General features: G+C 38.0%; 1 protein-coding gene across 1 annotated transcript; it reads left to right on the top strand.

Annotated features, from left to right (window-relative positions):
• The first annotated feature begins 1,621 nt into the window (after window positions 1-1,621).
• LOC145798367 (uncharacterized) lies at window positions 1,622-2,401 on the top strand. Its single transcript, XM_082885895.1, has 2 exons — window positions 1,622-1,882; window positions 2,063-2,401. Exons 1-2 carry the CDS (start codon window positions 1,622-1,624, stop codon window positions 2,399-2,401), a joined length of 600 nt encoding a protein of 199 aa, XP_082742021.1.
• Window positions 2,402-23,797: the final 21,396 nt, after the last annotated feature.

Here is a 23,797-nt window from a genome sequence, read left to right as displayed (position 1 = left end):
AGTGCCCCCAGGTGAATGAACCACCGTCGGATTCTCATATTCTTGTGCAGGTTGTTGGGCTTAATCTATTCTGCTGGTGCTTTCCAGCTGAGTTCCTCATTTGGTTGTGTGGTCAAAAATCAACACCCACAATTTGGCGCCATTTGTGGGAACTTAAGGAGAATAGATAGCCAACAAAGAGCAGAGAGAAAAGATTGGGGACGATGTTCCAAGCGAGAGTAGTAGTAGACATACCGATCCTAACATCGATGAAGAAAACCATAATGAAGGAGCACGGGATCAGAATCTCGAGGAGAAGGATGTCAGCAAAGAAGGAGACGCCCTGATGAAAGCAGGCTGAGATGAGTATTACAACGAAAGCGACCTCCAGGTATGGAAGGACAAATTCCTGAGGAGGGACAACAAGATGAAGGGGATGGCAAACAAGTTGGCAGACCTACAATCACTTGTCAACTTCATGATGCAGAACAACGTAATGTAACCACCGTACCCATTGTAGGACACGCCGATACCAGCGGCCAAGACCGACGCCCAAAAAGGAGGCCAAAAAGCAATCCCAATAGTCCTTCAGCATGACAAGGAGAAGGAACGTTCACATCGGCCTTCACGGGATGTCGAGCAAGCAGAATCAGTGAGACGTGAGTCTCAGAGAACACCTAAGGGAACTTATGTCAAAGAACATTAACACGTCTAGGGGGAGAGACTTTGCTTTGATATAGTGAATGAAGAAAAATCCAAGATGACACACCACGACGCCGGAAGCAGCGTACCAAAAAGGCTAAAATATGTTGATAGCCAAACTCTCGAACGAACGAAGGAGGATTTGAGGGACTACCTCCAGAAGAAGCGAAAAAACGCGAGGTCACATCTCCCGTCAAGCTGAGAACACCGTTCTCAGTGGAGTTGGATAGGTTTGAGGCCCCAAAGAGATTCCATGCCGAGGTTCTAGATTTATAACGGTAAGTCCTATCCGATCTTTCATGTCGACTTATATCTGGACTTAATGGCTTTGTATACCGGGAACGAGCAGTTGTTGTGCAACATGTTCCCCTCATCCTTTGGGAAAATCGCATCAGATTGGTTTTATAAGTTGCCGAAAGGAACTATGAAGAGTTAGGAAGGCCTGGCCGAGATGTTTGTGGCCTGGTTTGTTACGAACAAATTGCAGCCAATAAGGGTAGACTCCCTGATGGCTCTGAAAATTGGCGAGGGTGAAAACCTCAAGGTATATGCCAAAAGGTATTATGAGGTGTTCAACCGAATATTGGGATACAACCAGGAGCTGGCGGTCATGTCTTTTAAGAACAGCCTGGAGGATGAATGCCCTCTCCGAAAGTCACTGGTGAAAACTTTACCAAAAAGTATAGAGGAGCTTATGGCTCAGGTTGAAAAATACACCAGAGCAAAAGAGGATACGTCGGGAACAAAGGCGTCAAAACAAGAGAAAAGAAACGGCTCGCCGAAATAAGGCCGAGGTAACACTAATTTTAACAGACAGGAGACAAGGTTGAAGGTTGCACAAGCAGTCACCACTGTGTTCCGAATCTCGTTTTACAAAGTTCTAGAAAGAATTAGGAACCGGCTGTATTATAAAGCGCTGGAGAGGGTCCCTGGCGAGTTTATGGGAAGGAGCCTTGGTAAGCACTGTGCCTACCATAATGAGGATGGGCACTTGACTCAGGGGTGTAGGGCTCTGAAGACACACTTGGAGGATCTTGTCAGACAAGGTCATCTGCGAGACCTAGTAGATGAGGCCAGAACAAGGGAAGAGCAAGTAAGACTGCCCCAGGTACCGACAGCACCACCTCCGCCACCGCTACGACAACAAGCAGATGGACCTTGGGTGATTAATGTTATTCACTCAAAGGTTAATGAGAATGAGGTGCGTGGAGAGACTTAGAGAGTAAGGCACCTGCAGCATGTGTATCAGGTCCAGCAAAAGAATCCTAGGACCAATGAGCACCAAGGACCAATGGTCTCATTTACCGAGGCAGACCTGGATATGGTGCAACATCCACACAATGATGTCTTGGTGATAACGCTGAAGATTGGGGACTGCCAGGTAAGGCACATACTGGTTGATCAAGGCAGTTCTTGTAACATCATGTATGTTAGATGTTACAAGGAGCTTGGCTTTCACCCAGATGATTTAAAACAATCCAACAGCCCGATGGCTGGATTCAACAGAACGCCGACATGGCCTCTAGGAGCCACGAATTTGGAAGTGCAGGCAGGCACGAAGAAGGTAAGTACAGAGTTTACAGTAATGGGCACCCCCTCCCCTTATAATGTTATCTTGGAAAAATCATGGCTGCACGCAATGAGGGTTGTTTCCTCAACATTGCACCAGCTATTGCGGTTCCCAACGGAGCATGGAATTGAAGGGGGCAGAGAGGATTAGGTGTAGGCAAAAAATTGCTCCATGGTAATAATGAAATCCACTTGCAACGTGCGAGAGGAAGAAATAGTAGAAATTAAAGACGAGGACATGAAGGTACTGGATGACGTCGGCAAAGAGCCGGGCAACAAGAGTGAGGAAACCTTAAAGAAGATTCTGGTAAAAGAAGATGATATAGAGCGCTTCTTCCTTCTCAACTCAGGCTTAGCTGAGGAGGAGGAGAGGGAGTTAGAGGCTTTCTTGTGAGCAAACATAGAAGTGTTTGCCTGGACGCCATACAAGATGCTTGGCATTGACCCCGAGGTCACTTGCCATAGGCTCAATGTAGACAGGTCGGCTAAACCTGTCATTCAGCGAGCAAGGAGGCCGACGTTGATTCATGTGGAGGAAGTGGACAAGCTGTTTGTCATGACTCAAACCCGTCCCTATAGGTTTAGCATCGTATCCGGCCAATAATCCTGGGGTTACCGAAGGCCTCTGAGACGGATTAACATAATATTGGGGGCTAATGGAAGCAAATAACAAATGTACAACATCCATTGAGTTGTGCAGACTTATATGAGACGGAAAAATTTTAAACTGTTTATATACATATTTATGCATCACCCTTACGTCATCATATATATACAGATTAGACAAAAAAGGACTTAACCTTATTTACAAAATAAGCAAAGACTTGTTTAAGCAAACAAGAAAACAAAACTTGAACTTTATGCACTTAGCCATAACCACTAGACATATCCAGAACCTCTACAGGAGGCATATAGGTTAGCTGACAAAACAGAGTCCAGGCAGAAGCTTTAGGCCTGGTCACGCGCCTAATCACCTACATACATAAATATAAATAGTGAGCTAGAACCTAGTGAATAATAACAGAGTAAAGATTTTAATGAATGATGTCTATATCAAATTCAAAAATCAGATTTTAAATCTCTTATCAAATCAAAAACATAGTCATGTCCGTATCCGTATCAGAAATAGAGTCATATTCATATTCATATTCAAATCATGTGTGATACTTCCTTTAGCGTAACATATCATGTTAGTTAAGCATATCAAGTCCCGTAATGGAACCTCCAGTACCGGGTAACATATCTCATACGTGGGCCACGATATTGTTTCCCTTGGGCGAGGGCCTGTGCCACGATATTATTTCCCCTAGGCGAGGGCCTGGGCCACCGTATTATCTCCCCCGGGCGAGGGCCTCATGACCATAAGCCACAGCATTATTTCCTCTGGGCGAGGGCCTCTGCTAAGGATACCACAAAGACATTTTAAAGAATTGGATCATCATTTATATAATTACAAAATAGCCTTTTGTCTCATTCAAAAACGATTCATATTATATCATAATGTTCAGAAAGTATTTCATATCGAACATAGCTTTACTAAGTTATTACTCACAAATAGCTATAGAAGCAGATTAGACAGATTAGGCAGATAATATCGCATGACCTACACAAACACATAACATATACACATTGAAACACAATATCAATTCCTTGATCAAACTTGACTTTTCTTGTTTTTTTCTGTCTAAGTAGTCCGAAGTGTTACTATTCTTATTCTTTCTTATTCAAATGAATCGGGTTCTCATTTCACATATTCTTTCTGTGACGTCCCAAAAGTCGGGAACATCAGATAATATATTAACCATTAAATACATGGTTTATCTAAGGTTACAAGAGTAGGAAACGTCACTAATGAGTCTGTTGGATAATAACCAAGCAAGATCCCAAGAAGGTCAGAGGTGTCAAAATATCCTCCCTTCAAAGTCTAACCACCTTAGATAGCAGAGCTACCTTTTTGACAGATCTTGACAAGGTATTAACACAAGGCCTACATGAGTTGACGGAGTATAAGGATAGGTTACAAATGTTCTATATATACAAATTACAAAATCATGTCTTAAATACAATATGGGATCTATCACTTACAATCTCAAAACACGTTTACAAACTAGTTTCTAATCCTCTAAGGTAGCCGTACGTCCTCAAATACTTTAGCTTTGCCTTCGACCGGTCTAATAGTCTTCAATACCTGGCATGAAACGCCATGAGTTTTGAATGCCCAGTAAACGCACACATACCCCGTCCTTTTTTCCCAATCCAATACACCATCACATTTATAGCAAGCAAGTAGTGAAGCATGATATTCAAGTCAATAACAGCAATTTCAATAATAGAGGAAAAGAACATGTCATTCAAATAGATAACAAAGGTTATAATGTTAGTGGTTAGTATTCTAGAAATCCCCTAAAGAGATCTCATCCTCCTAACCACAAGAATTGGACACCGGACTATTCAGAACTCCCCATTTTGCTACTTTGTTGCAGAATTAACCTCAGATGCCTACCAACGGTTATATACCACGTAGCGCCAACTGCAGGGCCTCAAAAGGGATAACAAAAAGAAAAAGGTTTATCTCCTGAATCCAACCTTATCCTTTAAAAATTTTTTTATCCTCCTTAATGTTTCATCCAGACCCAACCTTATCTCACCAATCAAACCATCACAAAGAGTCTGAATACGTCTGTTCCATTCTAGGGTTTACACGACAACCGCTTGCGTAAGACTTAACCTCCAATTAGGGAACACATCCCATCAGTCCATACATAACACATTATCATATCTTCATTATTCAAGCGATTGAAAACTCAATACTATCCCAATTAAGTTTTCCGTTTGGATTAATGTTTTAAGTCAAGTTAGAACAAACTCAACAAGATAGTAATATCCACATAAGCATGAGCATCATTAAAATGAAGAAGATAAGGAACATAACCATAACACATGAAATACCATACCAAGACATGATCATAAACTAATAAGCATATTCATGTACACAAGAGCATAAAACACCCATGCAAAATTAAATTTCCAGATTCAATACCATTTAAAGATTAAAATCAAAAGAGCTATTTTTGATATTTCCCGAACCTAGCCTTCCTATGGTTCGTAGAGAATTTAATCTAGTTTTCAGAACATGTTTCGGAAATGGAATAGCTTTTCTAGGATTTTAGTTATTTAATAAGCACTCCAGCATTGTCCAGATTCGTCGACCGTTATGAAAATCGAATTTTCTTTCAAACCGCTCACTCTTTTTAAATGAAACCAATTTTAATTGAAAGATAACTCCTTAAGAAAGATTTGGACATAAAATGGAGGTCTAGAATATTTGTATACATTTTTCTAAAATTTTCGCGAGGTGGCTGTAAAACAGATTTTTCTGGCACAGTTCTTGAAAATAAAAAGTTAGTGAGAAAAGACGTCATCTAGGGGAAATTTTCCACTTCTCTTGTGATGAAAACATGCTAAATAATATGTATTAAACTCAGAAATTTAAGGTGAAGGTGTGCTTTTGAAAATTTTGAGAGATTGACATCGAAAAAGGTAGTCTTATACCGATTAAGAAAAATAGAAGAAGGGTAGAATCAAGGTTCAAGTCCTTTCATTCTTAACACAAGAATACCATTAGAACACATATGAAAATGCCATTTTAAATTGCTAATAACATGTATTTGAAAAAGGAAAATGAAAGAGAGAGTTGTGTTGTGGCTTACTTAATTGCCTAGTGAAGTGTTTGCACAATTGTCTCCTCTTTTCCTCTCCTCTACTACCAAAGTTCACTCTCTTCCTCTTCTTTCTTTCTCTCAACTGAATGTGTAGGTGTGTGAGTGTATGAGATGTGTAACATGTGGAGGGTGGTGGTGTTTTTATAATAAAATTGGTGTAAAAGGTCTAAAATGCCCATTGGTTGGAATGGAATGGAATTGAGATGTATTTAGTTGGAATGTAATGGAATAAAGGATCATTAGGGAGCCTAATCATGTATTAAGGCATGATCTAGTTAGGGTTAGGCTTAAGTAGAACCAAGATAGTTACAAGTACAAGACAACTTTCCTTGATTTGGGGATACCAATGATACTTTTTCCATGATTTAAGAGATTTGTCTCCAAAGTACCTATGATTGTAGCCTAGAGAGGGTGATGGCTGGCTGTGTGCTAGATTTGGGGAGATTTTTGTTGATTTTATATATAGATATGAAGATATTTGTGTATAAAATTATTTATTTAAGAAATGTACAAATATATATATGTATATATGTGTGTAATGGTACTAGTTTGGGGTCAAAATGTGATTTAAGAAAAACATGAGGGCATTGGGTTTAATTTATGAATTGGAACATTTATTTTAGTGTAGAATTAAATTAAATTGGGGTTAGAGAGTCTAATTTGGTTTGGATTTCTTGTTTCGAACAAAAACACAATCAACCGACGAACGTGATAAAGACCGAAAAGCCTAGGGTTTCCAAGTGGTAATTTCATATTTAGGGAGTCAATTAGAGCAATAGAAATTATTTCTAAGTTTCCGAAATTGATTAGGGTTTGCAGTTTTTTGTTGGCGCATGTATTTCGATCCTAGGGTTGCAATTAATTAAAAAACTGAGGGACTTCAAGGAAATAATTTAAAAGTAAGGAATTTTTAAGAAATTAAAATTTTCAGGGGCCTCACACTTTCATTACCAAATCATTCTTCAATAGATTGATTTCTTACTTGGCTTCTTAAACAATTACAACTACTAGATCAATGATTCATTCTTTAATTAACTAATTTATATTGATTGTTAGCTTATTAATCTTCAATGAGCCATAAATCATGTCTAGAATGCTTGAAAGTGAAAGAGAACGAAAATCGAAATATGAAACAGGACTCTTCGCTCGAGCGCAATATTGGTCGCTCGAGCGGACCCGTTGGTCTGTAAAAATACTGGTTGCTTGCATTCTACACTCGAGCGACAACTTCTTCACTCAAGCGATGATGACGGATTCTGGGTTTTCCAGAATGTTGCGTAAACTTCAAAACACATTACCAAGGCTCCAAATTCATGCATGATTCACTCGAATATGCAATAACATTCCCAATTACATATATTTAAAGTTAATTCCATGATTTTAATTCAAATTTAAACCTTGGATTTCATGTTTAAAAATCATTTTTCAATTCTTTCTTTGTTTAATGAAACTTAAAATTGAATCTATAAAGTCCTTTCAAAAATATTTGCATGAATGAAATTTAAATCAAAATCAAACTAATGTTTTTATTCTCAAATATAAATTATAATTTATTTCCATATTTACCCAAATTTAAATTTCATTCATTCTCCTCATATCAAGCCCAATTTCAAACCTACAAATTCTAAAACATGAATTAAGCTTTTAACACCCAGTTTCATGTTCAAAACTCATGCAAAATTTCATCAAAATATGAAAATATTTAATAAATCTTTGTTACATGTAATTTATGAATCTTAATTTAACTATAACTTTCCAATTTAAACCCAAAATAATTAATTTCTAATTAAACTTCATAAACTTGATCTTAGCTCCAATTCTTCATTAACATTGAATATATGTAATTCAAATAAAACTAACTAATTTAATATATTCCAAAATTTGTTTAAATTAAATAAAACTCTTAAAGTACATTACATGCATGGATTAAAAAATCTAGTTATAAAATCAAAACTTTATCTAACTTTAGAATTAATTCCAAATTTTCATAAACTTGATTTTTATAAAACATTTCCTTTTCTCTTTAAAATATGAACTTGAATGGCTCAATTCCTTCAAAATCCAAGATGTATGTAAATATAGACTCAAATACTCATAGAATTCCCTCATGCATGTAACAATGAAACTTAATTCCACGCAAGATTATAAAAATCAAACTCAAAATAATTAGTTCCATAAACATGAGTCTAGCTTAATTTTCTTTATCTTCTTGATAATTCCTTTTAATCACATGATTTTGATTCCAATTCATCTTTTAATTTCAAGTGTAATGTGAAGATTCTACAAAACTCAAGAATAAATTTCATACCTTAAACTTTAATTTCAGAATTTATGGTTGATTTTCCTATAGGTCTTCTTCCCCTCTTTCAATTTCCTTGAGCTCTTCTTCTCTTTCTTTCACTTTCCTAACTTTTTCCCTTGGTTTTTCTTCCTTGAGTTCAATTTTCTTTTCCTTTTTTTACTTCCAGCAGTCAACACACCCTCTCTCTCTCTCTCTCTTGGCTATTCTTTCTCTCTCTTTTTTCTTTACTTCTCCAAGTGTTGTTTTGAGCCAAATGAAGTTATACTTCTTTAACTCACTAGCACACACATACACACATACAATTCACCCCTTTGTCCTCAACATCACACGTACACACACACACACGCTTGTCAACACACTCACTCAGTACACCCATAGAATTCTCAGCACACTCACACCCACAATTCTAGGTTGTCCCACAATTTAATTTATGTCTAGGATTAATTTACTTAAGCATCACTTAATCTTAATAAATCTTGATTAACACAAAAATTAATTAATTAAAACTAATCTCAAATCCCACATAATTTAATTAATCTAATTGACTTCCATCAAAGCCCAATTAACTATATTTAAATTTATCAATCCGAATCAAATTTTTAATTAAACTCCCCAAAAGGCTCCAAATATCAAATTGAACTTATCACTATTCTCAATTTTGGTTTCTCACATTATTAAGGTCTTCAATTTTAGATCAAACTCAAAATTTTCGTCAATAAATTACATACTCAATTGAATACCTCATAAATAAATTTAATTTATAATAATTTCCAATTCTCATAATTTAATTAACTCTAATTTGGACCCAATTAATCAAATCTCAATTTTACAAATCTGAATCGAATATTCAATGAAACTCCCATACGGTCCGATACTAGAAATTAAAATAATTTAATTCACCAATTATACTCTCTTGAGCCATTTAGGCTTTCAATTTCTAATTCCAAAATAAATCCTCAATAGAATCATATACGAATTAGTCTTCATAAATTACATAAATCCCAGATTAAATTGGAATGATGAGAAATCTTTAATTAATTAAATGCTAATTATTATACGTAATGGGGTCGTCACACTGTTGGATGCCAAGGCTATTCGAGAGGTAAACTACTCAACCTGGCTGTCCAACACAGTAGTTGTGAAAAAGAAGAATGAGAAGTAGAGGGTTTGCGTGGACTTCACCAGCCTGAATAAGGCTTGTCCTAAAGACAGCTTCCCTCTGCCTAAAATTGATCAGCTGGTGGATGCTACTTCTGGGCATAGGATGATGAGCTTCCTGGACGTTTATAGGGGATACCACCAGATAACAATGTATCTCCCTAACGAGGAGAATACTGCATTTATCACCTCAAAAGGGCTGTACTGCTACAGAGTGATGCCTTTCGGGTTAAAAAATACAAGAGCAACCTACTAAAGGTTGGTGAGCAAGATGTTCAGGCATCTGATTGGCAAAACAGTAGAAGTGTACATTGATGACATGGTGTCACGACCCAAACCCGTCCCTGTAGGTTTAGCACCGTAACCGGCCAGTAATCCGTAGATTACCAAAGGCCTCTGAATAGATTAGCAAATAATAAGGGGCTGCGGAAGCAATAATACAAAATAAACAAGGTTCAATGAGCTGTGATAACGTGCATGGGACAGAACATTTCAAAACTTATTTATATATACATAAACATGCCAGTCCAGATACACAATATTTACAAGGTATTTATAGAATGTACTTCCCAAGACCTGACTTTACAGAGCATACACAAAGACTAGCATGAATACAAAACAGCCATGGTTTTAGGCTTCGTTCGGAACCTCCTCGGGAGGCACAACAGTTGGCTGACAAAAACAAAACGGAAGGCCGTCAACTCTAGCCCTGGACATGTGCCGGCTCATCTACATACATAATATAAACTGTGAGCGAAAGCCTAGTGAATAATAATAGAGTAAAGGGTTTCAATGAATGAATTCGTACAGATTCACAAATCGTTATTCAGATTTGTATCAAATTCATCATTTGTCCAAATCGTATACAAACTGAAATCATAAGTCATGATTAAGTTTACGTGATACATCCATTAGCATTAGCATTAACAGAACAGAACAAAACAGAACGTATACACGTGAGGTTACGAATAACCAATTCCAAAAAGGAACCTCCGGATCCGGGCAACAGAACAGAAGCTGAGCCCTCATGACAGGGCCTCCGGTACGGGTAACAGAGTGCAGACAGAAATAAGTTCCATAAAGGAACCTCCGATACCAGGTAACAGCTAACAAATATCACATGATGCTAAGGATGTCACGAAGATATATCAGAAATTGAACAATCATTCGCTGTACAGAACATATCATTTCGGAAAACAGATCTTGTTTATCACACAGAAAGTAGATACAGTTTGAACATAACTTTACTAAGTTATTACTCACAGTTGGCCTTGAAACAGATAGACGAAGCAGATTGATCACACGATACGCGGCATGTGACCTACATAACACATAACGGACACACACTTGAAACACACATTCTAATTGCACAAAACTTACGTCGTTGGTTCTTAGTGTGTTTTTAACCTTAAATCCTCACTAAAGAGTCTTAAACATGGCCTAGGAATGCCTAGGATGGAATGAGGATGCAAAAATGCTTTGAAAACCATTTCTTAAATTTTGCTGAAGATAAGGTCCACGCTCGAGCGTGGATTACCTCGCTCGAGCGGACATGCAGATATTGAAGCTCCACTCGAGCGTAAACTTCCTCGCTCGAGCAGACTGTAAAATCGACAAAAGTACTGGATGAAAGATTTTCACGTTCGACGGGCGCTCGACCCCCGCTCGAGCGTGAGACTCAGAGTCTTGCTTGAGTGTGGATTCCCCTGCTCGAGCAGACTACAAAACACACAAACTTCTGGGTATACGCATTTCACACTCCAGCGTAACTATCGACGCTCGAGCGGAAGTGCATGTACTTAGGATTCACACTCGAGCGTGAAAAGTACCAGCTCGAGCTTAGGTCAAATTTCTGGAAAATCCAGATTGACCTCTAAGCATGAAACTCAACCTTTAAGCCTTCAAAACTCATTTTTTCTGGGCCAATATTTGAGAAAACATAAAATAGCTCATAAAACAACATGGATTAAAAATCATTTCAAGAAATCATGGCCCAAGAGCAGCCCAATTTGTGCAAAATCAACATGAACTCTTAGAACATGCAATTAATACAACATGCAAGAATCTCATTGAATCCAAACCCTCAAAAACATGATCAAACTTGATAATTTGATGGACAACATGATGGATTACCATAATGTGAGTGAAATGAACACATGCATGAAAGAAATCTTAGAATTCAAACTCAAAACATGGAAATTTATGCATGCATGCATGGATGGACTCTCAAAACCACAATTAGAGCTAAATCTTGGCTTTAAATACCAATTTCACCATGAACCTAGTAAGAACAACTCACATTCATAATTAAAAGAGTGAATTCTCTACCTTTAGGTCTTCAATTCCAAGTATGGAGGCTCAATTATGCAATCCTCTCTTCAATTCTTCTAATTTCTAAGCAATTCTTGATGAACTCTATTTTCTCCTAACTCTCTCTCTCTCTCTAGTCGGTTAGGTCAAGGAAATGGCTGAGGAGAGATGCCTCTCAATGTAATAAGGTGTGTCTTAAATCAAGCCACTAAGTGGCATTTGTGTAATTAGGCAAACTAATGCAATTCAACATTATTTAATCTAATTCACACATTCCAAATTGAATTTTAATTAGGCCTACCATAAAATCACATAAAATCTAACTAGTATAACACACTAATCAATTTCTAAATCAGTCACCGATAAGGCTTTCAATTCGCAGGTCAAAGTCAACACATAAACAGATCACTTTATAGCAAACAGATAGAAACACAGAATTAATGCAATACATAGGCAAATTAATCCCAGATTCCTTCTAAATTATTGTTAGGCATTACTAAGTGCAAATTAACATTAATCAGAGGTCGGGGTTAGTACAGTCTTCCCCCTTAAAAGAGTTTGGTCCTCCAAACTCGAATTACCTTCATTTTGAATCAACATTGGGTCCAATGGGAACAAATTTGGATATCTCTTCACCATGTCTTCCTCGGTTTCCCAAGTTGCATAGGTTCCTCCGTTGTTTTGCCAATCAACTTTTACCAACGGTATTTCTTTATTCCTTAACTTTTTGATCCGGCGATTCACAATCTGAATAGGTCCTTCCTCATAAGTGTAGTCATCTTTTAAAAGCACATGTGTCGGTTCAATGACGTGGAGTGGATCCTTCAAGTATTCTCGTAGCATCGATACATGAAAGACGTTATGCATATGTTCCATTACTGGGGGTAAGGCTACCTGATACGATACCGTATTGATCTTTTCGAGGACTTCATAAGGTCTAACATACCTTGGCGCCAATTTGCCCTTAATACCAAACCGAGTTTGACCCTTCATCGGTGTCACTTTAATGAACACATGGTCCCCAACTTCGTATTCCCTATCTCTTCTGCGAACATCAGCATAGCTCTTCTGCCGACTCTGTGCAGGCTTTAGACGTTGCTGGATCAATTTCACTTTCTCGGTTGTTTTTTGCATAAGTTCTTATCCCAACAAAGGTCTATCACCTACTTCAGCCCAACATATCGGAGAATGACATTTTCTTCCATGCAAAGCTTCATAAGGAGCCATTCTGATGCTCTGATACCACTCTGTCACGACCCAAACCCACCCCTGTAGGTTTAGCACCATAACCGGCCAATAATCCGTGGATTACCAAAGGCCTCTGAACAGATTAGCAAATAATAAGGGGTTACGGAAGCAATAATACAAAATAAACAAGCTCCAATGAGCTGTGATAACGTACATGGGACAGAACATTTCAAAACTTATTTATATATACATAAACATGCCAGTCCAGATACACAATATTTACAAGGTATTTATAGAATGTACTTCCCAAGACCTGACTTTACAGAGCATACACAAAGACTAGCATGAATACAAAAGCAGCCATGGTTTTAGGCTTCATTCGGAACCTCCTCGGGAGGCACAACAGTTGGCTCACAAAAACAAAACAGAAGGCCGTCAACTCTGGCCCTGGTCATGTGCCGGCTCACCTACATACATAATATAAACTGTGAGCGAAAGTCTAGTGAATAATAATAGAGTAAAGGGTTTCAATGAATGAGTTCGTACAGATTCACAAATCGTTATTCAGATTTGTATCAAATTCATCATTTGTCTAAATCATATACAGACTGAAATCATAAGTCATGATTAAGTTTACATGACACATCCATTAATATTAGCATTAACAGAACAGAACAGAACAAAACAGAACGTATACACGTGAGGTTACGAATAACCAGTTCCAAAAAGGAACCTCCGGATCCGGGCAACAGAACAGAAGCTGAGCCCTCGTGACAGGGCCTCCGGCACGGGTAACAGAGTGCAGACAGAAATAAGTTCCATAAAGGAACCTCCGATACCGGGTAACAGCTAACAAATATCACATGATGCTATGGATGTCATGAATACATATCAGAAATTGAACAATCATTCATTATACAGAACATATCATTTCGGAAAACAGATCTTGTTTTATCACACAGAAAGTAGATACAGTTTGAACATAACTTTACTAAGTTATTACTCACAGTTGACCTTGAAACAGACAGACGGAGCAGATTGATCACACGATACGCGGCACGTGACCTACATAACACATAACGGACACACACTTGAAACACACATTCTAATTGCACAAAACTTACGTCGTTGGTTCTTAGTATGTTTTTAACCTTAAATCCTCACTAAAGAGTCTTAAACATGGCCTAGGAATGCCTAGGATGGAATGAGGATGCAAAAATGCTTTGAAAACCATTTCTTAAATTTTGCTGAAGAAAAGGTCTACGCTTGAGCGTGGATTACCCCACTCGAGCGGACATGCAGATATTGAAGCTCCACTCAAGCGTAAACTTCCTCGCTCGAGCGGACTGTAAAATTGACAAAAGTACTGGATGCAAGATTTTCACGTTCGATGGGCGCTCGACCCCCGCTCGAGCGTGAGACTCAGAGTCTCGCTCGAGCGTGGATTCCCCCGCTCGAGCGGACTGCAAAATACACAAACTTCTGGGTATACGCATTTCACACTCGAGCGTAACTATCGACGCTCGAGCGGAAGTGCATGTACTTAGGATTCACACTCAAGCGTGAAAAGTACCAACTCGAGCTTGGGTCAAATTTTTGGAAAATCCAGATTGACCTCTAAGCATGAAACTCAACCTTTAAGCCTTCAAAACTCATTTTTTCTGGGCCAATATTTGAGAAAACATGAAATAGCTCATAAAACAACATGGATTAAAAATCATTTCAAGAAATCATGGCCCAAGAGCAGCCCAATTTGTGCAAAATCAACATGAACTCTTAGAACATGCCATTAATACAACATGCAAGAATCTCATTGAATCCAAACCCTCCAAAACATGATCAAACTTGATAATTTGATGGACAACATGATGGATTACCATAATGTGAGTGAAATGAACACATGCATGAAAGAAATCTTAGAATTCAAACTCAAAACATGGAAATTTATGCATGCATGCATGGATGGACTCTCAAAACCACAATTAGAGCTAAATCTTGGCTTTAAATACCAATTTCACCATGAACCTAGTAAGAACAACTCACATTCATAATTAAAAGAGTGAATTCTCTACCTTTAGGTCTTCAATTCCAAGTATGGAGGCTCAATTATGCAATCCTCTCTTCAATTCTTCTAATTTCTAAGCAATTCTTGATGAACTCTATTTTCTCCTAACTCTCTCTCTCTCTCTAGTCGGTTAGGTCAAGGAAATGGCTGAGGAGAGATGCCTCTCAATGTAATAAGGTGTGTCTTAAATCAAGCCACTAAGTGGCATTTGTGTAATTAGGCAAACTAATGCAATTCAACATTATTTAATCTAATTCACACATTCCAAATTGAATTTTAATTGGGCCTACCATAAAATCACATAAAATCTAACTAGTATAACACACTAATCAATTTCTAAATCAGTCGCCGATAAGGCTTTCAATTCGCAGGTCAAAGTCAACACATAAACAGATCACTTTATAGCAAACAGATAGAAACACAGAATTAATGCAATACATAGGCAAATTAATCCCAGATTCCTTCTAAATTATTGTTAGGCATAACTAAGTGCGAATTAACATTAATCAGAGGTCGGGGTTATTACACATGGTCATGAAGACCAAAGAACCTGGGAATCATCTGGCCGATTTGAAGACAATTTTTGATATCCTGAGAAAATATCGGCTTCGACTTAATGCTTCAAAATACGTATTTGGAGTCAGGTTTGGTAAGTTCTTGGGATACTTAGTTACTAGAAGGGGCATTGAAGCAAGCCCAGATCAAATCAAGGCCATTCTTGACTTAAAGAGCCTGACGTCAGCCAAACAGGTCTAGATTTTGACTGGCAAGGTGGAAACCCTTCACAGGTTTATTAGTTGAAGTTTTGATAAGTATAAACCATTTTTTAGTTTGTTAAAGAAGGCCACAGATTTTTTGTGGACGGAAGAGTGCGAAGTCACCTTGGCCGACTTGAAAAAGTACCTAACAACAGCTCCAGTTCTATCAAATCCAGTACCTGGAGAAGAATTGTTCCTATACTGAGCAATTACAGAACACGCAGTAAGCATGGTAATAATCTGAGAGGAGGAAAGAGAACAAAAGGCAGTATACTATGCAAGTAAGACCCTAGCAGGTGCAGAAACTAGGTACCTGTCCTTGGAGAAACTAACACTAGCCTTGGTGATGGCTTCGAAAAAATTGAATCACTACTTCCAAGCCTACAAGATTATGGTGCTGACTGAGCATCCTTTGAAGTCTCTATTGTAGCAAGGAGATCTAACAGGCAGGGTTGCTAGATGGGCAGTAGCGCTGGGCCAATATGACTTGGAATTTAGGCCCAGAATAGTAATTAAGGGCCAGGTTCTGGCTGACTTTGTGGCCGAGTTCACCTCTAGTGCCATCCCGCTTCAGACTCTAGTGAACCACGGCTTGGAATTCCCAAGGGAGTAGAAAGAAACCCAACTGGAACCCAAGAACCTCACTGTCATGACCCGAACCAGCCCCTATGGGTTAAGGACATAACCGACCAGTAATTTAGAGATTACCTACGACCTCAAACCAAATAAGACATAACTCATCAGAGTAAAGGGGCCAAATGGAAGCAAAATTTAAAACTTTGTCCATAGAGCTGTGCTTATATGAACATCATAACATTTCACATAGGTATTCGTCAATAACTCACATCAGAGTAAAGTTAACATATAAACTATACACATAGGATCATTTGAGTCTAAGTCAGTCGAACCCAAAGTTTATATACAAAAGTAATCCAATGTTTTCGCCAACATGACAAAACTATGACAAAAGAACAAAAGAGGCAAAAACAAGTCTCGTGCGTGAGACGTTGGGCTGACTCTTCAAAACCTTGACTGTTTCTCACATATTTCACCGAGACTGGGTTTGGATGTTCCCTAGCTCACTTACATAAACATGAATGAGAGTGAGCGAAAGCCCAGTGAATAATATCAAATAAGGAAGATACATGAACAATCTTTGAAACAATTACATCAGACGGCCTTAGGCCCAATTCATGTTTCTATTTAATGTACCACTCGACTAAAGTTCCAGACGTGTCGAACGGCCTCGGGTCCAATTAACTCATACCTGACAGCCTTTGGCCCAACCGTTCCTGTCTGACGGCCTTTGGCTCAATCATTCGTGTCAAACGGCCTTTGGCCCATTCATTCACGTCATACGACCTCTGGCCCATTCATTCATGTCGTACGGCCTTTGGCCCATTCATTCATGTCGTACGACCTCTGGCCCATTCATTTATATCATACTATCATTCATGTCAGACTATCATTTGTATCAGACGGCCTTTGGCCAATCATCCATGTCCAATGGCCTTCGGCCCAATCGATTGTATCCAACGGCCTTTAGCCCAATCACATGGCATAACAAATATTTGTCCCCAATTCAATGTAACAAACTTACAAGACTTATATGAAAATAAGCAGTTGGACAAATAACATACTCCAGATATCTTTGTTAAGATATTACTCACAATGTTCTGCCGGCGGATTTGCCATGGAACTTGACCCTACACATTTGATGAACACAATGGGTCACAAACAATTCAATCTGTTCTTAATTCATACATCTCTCTTAGGCTCCTTTCTTACTCTTTTAGTTCATTCATAATGCTTAATGCATGCCTAAGAGTACTTAGAAGTGAAAGAGAACGGAAAATGAAACACAGAACACCTTTACAAATTTTCTAAAACAGGGGTCCCCGCTCGAGCGTGGACTTCCCTGCTCGAGCGGACCCATTAGGTCTGCAAAAGTACTGGTTACCTTATTTTTAGGCTCGAGCGTGAAGTCGGACGCTCAAGCTGAAAGTCTCACTACATGGCTCTCCGCTCGAGCGGACATACATGCCTGCAAAACTACTAGGAGCTCGCATTTCCCGCTCGAGCGGCGCTTTCCCCGCTCGAGCGGACATGCCAAATTCTGGAAAATCCATAATTGTTCTATAAGTTCAAACTCGACCTCCAAAGGTCCAAAACTCATAATTTTGGTTTCAAAACATGCAAATACATTATATATCATGAGTATATAAGCAAGATAAGATCAATTACTCAAAATCATCGTTAGAATCTCAAATTATTTAACACTTCTTTTGTATAATCAAACTCATGCCTTCAAACCTCATGTAAACTCCATATTTCTAACAACCAAACATGCATGTCAATTTTTGACTTTAATTCCCTTACAAATAGCACCAATGATGCTCATAAACATGAAAATCAACAAAACTATACTTGCATGTATGCTTCAATTCTCATATTCCCATATTCAACTTAATACATGCTTGATTATGCCAAATCATGGTAATTCTATACATGCATGTACATATTAGCTTCAAATTCATCACTTATAACACAATTCTTGTTCTTGATCATCATTCAACTTGGAATTCACAAAGTTACAAACTAAAATCCATGAATTTACTCACCTAGAGGCTCAAATCTTCCAAATTATGGTTAATTCTTGAGTTAATCTTCAAGATTTCCAAGCCTATTGCTCAAATCTCCAATTGTTTCCCTCTCTCTCTCTCTCTAGCCGACCCTCACTCTTTTTCCTTAGAGCAATCTCAGCCAAGTTGAATAAAAAGAGAGGAATTGAGTGTATAATGGCCCTTTTTATAGCCCCACTTAATCAAATTTGATTATAACCAATTAATGGCATCTAATTAATCATTCTGAATCTAATTATTTTGATTCGAATCAACTTTCAATTAAATTTCACCGTAGGCTCTAAAAATTACGCTAATCATAAAGGCGTAGTCAATTTCGGTTTCTATGGCCGATAAGGCCTTCAATTTCAGTTTATAACAGTAAGTTGAACAGATATTCCTACAGTGAACAGATAGAAATTCAAAATCACATATATTCATATAAATGGCACACCAAATCATATCAAGCACATAATCACAATCACAATTAAGATTAATTAGCATAATACGGAAGAGGGTTATCACACCCACTCTAGCAAAACAGAAGAAAGAAGAGAAACCAAAGCCTTACGACATCTACATCGTCAACTCCTTCTGCCTGTTTGTTGATAGAAGTTCAAACCGTTAAGGAGCGGAGGTAGGAGTAGTGTTAGTATCGCCAGATGGGCGAATGTTAGAGTAGTCTATTCGTTTGGGGTTTAAGGCCTCAAATAATGAAGTAGAGTATGAGGCACTAATTGCAGGGTTGAAGTTAGCAGCAGCAATGGAAGCCGATGAGATGGTAGTCTTCTGTGACTCCCAACTTATTGTGAATCAGATAATAGGCGAGTATGCAGCCTAAGATGAAAGAATGATAGCCGATGTCAAAGAAGTTGTTAGACTGCTAGCATTGTTCCAAGATTGTCGGCTATAACAGGTTAGCCGAGATGACAACAGTCATACCGATGCCTTGGCTAACTTGGCTAACGTAATGAAATCAGAGGAGGCAAGGACAATAATGGTAGATTATTTGTTAGACCCAATTGTAGAACCACTGGTCACAAAGTATGAAGCAATGTGTGAGGAGATGGGTCTATGCTGGATGGATGCAATAGTGATGTTCCACAAGGATGGCAAGTTGCCAAATGATCGAAAAGAGGCGCACAAGACAAGATTGAGGTCAGCTAGGTTTAGCCTAACAGCAGAAGGCCATCTATATAGAAGGGTTTTTACTAGACCTCTATTACGATGTGTATATCCTTTCCAGGTTGAAGACTTTTTATACAAGGTCCACAAAGAAGTATGTGGAAGCCATATAGGGGGTAGATCCCTTGTCCACAGAGCTATATCGTAAGGATTCTGGTGGCCGTACATGCAAAAAGATGCTGAAGTCTATGTAAAAAAGTGTGAAAATGTTGTTAAAATCCATGATTACACAATAAGACCGAAAAGTCTTATGACGATGTTGTCCTGGCGAACATGACGAATAACTTAGACTTACCATATGATAGAGTTGAATTAACACTTGTCATATGATAGAGTTGAACTAAGTTGGCGATATTTCCAAATGAAACATGACGAATAATTTAGACTTGTCATATGGTAGAGTTGAACTAAGTTAGCGATGTTTCTGAATGAAACATGACGAATAACTTAGACTTACCATATAGTAGGGTTGGACTCAACTTGCCTATGGTAAAGTTGAACTAAGTTGGCGATATTTCCGAATAAAACATGACGAATAACTTAGACTTACCATATGGTAGAGTTGAACTCAACTTGCCTATGGTAGAGTTGAACTAAGTTGGCGATGTTTCCAAATGAAACATGATGAATAACTTAGACTTACCATAACGGTAGAGTTAAACTAAGTTTGATTTAGTCAAATTAATAGCGACACCGAGATAGAAAATCTCGGCTAAGATTTGTTTGAATCAGGCTTCGGAAAAATCAAAGATGCATGCTTAGTGTGAACATAAGTGATACTTAGATTCACATTAGGAGGCAAAAATAAAGAATAGGCTTGACACTTGTTGAAATTTACAAGTTGGAGTCAGCCGAGGTATCCATATGAGGGAACACTCGAGTTTTTGGTTATCCGAGATCACCAATCAGGTCGTCAAACTTGAAAATGTTGGAAGGGTGAAGTCTTGATAAAAGACAGCAAGTACAAGTAAGTAAACAATACTTGTTGAATGTTATTCAAAGAATTTTTATAAAGTGCTTGTTGGCTGAGATCACAAAAAAGGGTGAACTCCGAGGTAAGTTGGTCTGAGGTGACCAACTAAGGGTCCACTCGAGATGAAGTGGATCCAAGGTGGTACATGTCAGATGTGTTCTAACCCAAAGTGATTACACAGTTAAAGTATACTTGGGAGAAGTACAAAAATATTTTAAGTATAGAATCATACAAGATAGTAAAGACAGAGACAAGCATTCAACACTTAGTAAAAAAGAGGACTTGCATTTAAAAAGACAACTTATTCAGATACAAAAGACGGCACCTCGGCCCAAAGCAAAACAAGATGTCAAAATGGAATTTGACTCCACCCTTTATGATAGATACTACAGGGAAGGGCATGTATGTCTCTCTAGGCATCATGGAATCCTCCTCCCTAGCCAACCTTAGATGAACGTCGGCTGTAATGGAGAATTCCTGACAGAAATATTCTAGTTTATTGGAGGAGTCTACCCTCCATTTGAACATCCCCATGACCTTGGCTAAGGCTATTTTGGCAAGGCAGATTGGACTGTATGGGTTAAAGACCTCGGCGAAACCCTAAGAAATGCTAGGTTATCAGTTTCAGGGTTCTGAGGATGGTTTGAGGGCAAAATATGTTCCAATTTTCCTAAATGTGATTCTAGCAAATCCTAAACCTAAGTCTCTGCAAATGTACAAGATTCAGAGGCAATAATCTGCTAACAAGCAAGAACAGACAAAAGAAACAGGTCTCAAAAACATAAAACAGTGATCAAAGATTCAAGAATACAAGAAAAATATAGCATTGATAGATTCAGGGTATGAACAAAATTGATAGAATTCAGTGACAGTGTACTAGAAGATATGTGTCAAATACAGAAAATGTGGAGATGGGCTCAAGAACATAAAGGACAAAATATGAGTCAAAGCAAGCGAAGGCATGTAGAATAGTGGGATTCGAATATGAATACAAGATGGCTATGTGGATACAGATACTGATACCGTGTGTGATGTGTAACAATCCACAAAAGGAATATATTTGAAAACAGTGGAGAACTGAAGTTAAAATAAAAGAAATTAAGGACTTACAAAGTAGAGCCGATGAAGTAAATGTCGGAATAGAATTCGCTAGAGTCAGACAATGCTTTGATTGGAACGGAACTGCTAAGTGTACGTTAGAAGTGGTGACCAAAGTTATAATAGGAAAAGCTTTGAAAGAATGATAATGGAGACTTTTAGAGAGAGAGTGAAGGAAGTTTTTTCTAAAAACAAAAAGGTGGCAAAACATTATGTAACTGCCTTGGATGACATGCCTGTTAGGCGGCGTGGACAGCTTTGATGTGATAGAGTGACACGTGACTGATACGAACCAACAAGGTGATGACATGATGATCTTGGTTGAGATGATGATCTTCGTTGAGATGTTAATCTCAGTTGAGATGTTGAATTTAGATGGGACAGAACTTGTTTGTTCTTGGTTCTTGATGAGTTGATACTAGGGTCTTGATGTTCTTGAATTAGTGAATTATGATCTCTACTAGTAGTGTGATCTCTGTCGAGATGTTGGACCTGGATGAAATAGAATATAATGGTTCTTAATTCTTGGTTCTTGACGAATGGACATTTGAGTCCTTGTTTCAATACGTCGGCGAGTCATGATCTCGGTCAGAAGAGTATCTCTAGCATGTTAGAAGATGAAACGACGTAGGTTCTATCACCTCAGGTTGCCACGGTAACAGGAACCTAGGGGGTAGTTGTGAAGAAGTATTTTGAGATGACACCACGTAACTAAGGTGGCGCTGAGGTGTCAGCCGAGGTACCACGTCGGCAGATCATGTTTGCCGAGATGTTTAGGGCACTGCCGAGGTATTTTGCGGGGATATCGAAATCCGAGATCTTTGGATAAAGGACTAGAGTCCTAGATGACATCAAGCTATCTATTTGGATAGAGATGAGACTCTTGAAGGAGTTCATCTTAATCTGAATAGTGTGAGTTGTGATAGATGTTATCCTTGTAAAGGATAGAATCCCATGAAATGAGACTTCTAGGGGAAGTTGGACACTGACTATTATAAAAGTGAGACACCCCTGTAGATCTAAGGTATGATTTGATTTGTGATGCTTTTATGCTTTTATTTGTGAAGTTCTTTCTTGTGAGTTTAAGCATAATTTGCTATCTTTGAGAGATATTGATTACTGACTTGATCGACGGAGTGCCCCCGGGTGGACAAACTACCGTCGGATTCTCATCTTCTTGTGTAGGTTGTTGGGCTTAATCTATTCTGTTGATGCTCCCTAGCTGAGTTCCTCATTTGGTTGTGTGGTCAAAAATCAACACCCACAGCTTTGCTAGGGTTTTTTTGAAAATGGGGTTTTTTTTGGTGTGGGGGTGTGCATTCAATGGGTACAATGTTTTCACAAAGATAATTTTGGTATTATTTGGAAAGAGAAAAGAAATTTTAAGGATTTCAAAATTTATAAGTAGGGATTTAAAGAAATGGAGGGTCCAAAATAATTTATAGGGTGCTAATTAGGGATGAGCAGCAGATATACCGATCCGCCCAAACCAACCAAACCGAACCGAACCGATCCGCCGCATTTTGGACAGATGTGTGATGACAAGCGGACAGTTGCAGATTGTTTTTTTTCCAATCCGCTTAGTTTTGGACGGATGGCGGATTTGAGGTTCATTTGGCCGCAACTGAACCGCCAAACTGCAAGCATCCCTAGTAATTTGTAAGCTTTGTGTTTTTAATTTGTTTAGATATTCTGTTTTTGTTTTTAATTGAAAAAGAGTTTAAATATTCTATTGAAAAAATAGTTTTTAAGTTGTATATATTTTTTGAATTGAAAAACAATAAATGTATTTTTTTATCTATATATTTTTTTTAAGTCTAACTCTAAAAATAATAAATAAAAAAGATGATATATGCTGGTTGTTTTTGTTTTCAAAAATAAATATAGATGTAACAATACAGAGACATACAATCTCTACTATTACTCTGTTCATGATTTTGGTAGTTTGAATTATTTTTATATTTTAAGAATCAAATATTGTAATACTTTATGTGGATGAGGCATGCAGTGATTGTAATACTTTTTAAGTTATTGACTATAATACTTTTTCTTTTTTTTTTTTCTTTTTTTTTGAGGAAGTGCACAAGTTGAATTATGTTGAAAATTTATAAAATTTTAAATTGCCAAACCAAGTCGTATCCATCCGTCAATCCACTCAATCCATATC

Source organism: Camellia sinensis, chromosome 8, assembly GCF_055761805.1.
Source record: "Camellia sinensis isolate YWXY chromosome 8, ASM5576180v1, whole genome shotgun sequence".
Taxonomy (NCBI): Eukaryota; Viridiplantae; Streptophyta; class Magnoliopsida; order Ericales; family Theaceae; genus Camellia; species Camellia sinensis.
This window is presented reverse-complemented; position numbering and strand designations above follow the sequence as displayed.

What these genes read in the sequence shown, in the direction of transcription:
- LOC145798367 (XM_082885895.1), top strand. Translation starts at nt 1,622, where the DNA reads ATGGGAAGGAGCCTTGGTAAGCACTGTGCCTACCATAATGAGGATGGG. An exon ending in CAAAGGTTAATGAGAATGAG is followed by an intron (nt 1,883 to 2,062) that starts GTGCGTGGAGAG and finishes GGGGACTGCCAG; the next exon opens with GTAAGGCACATACTGGTTGA.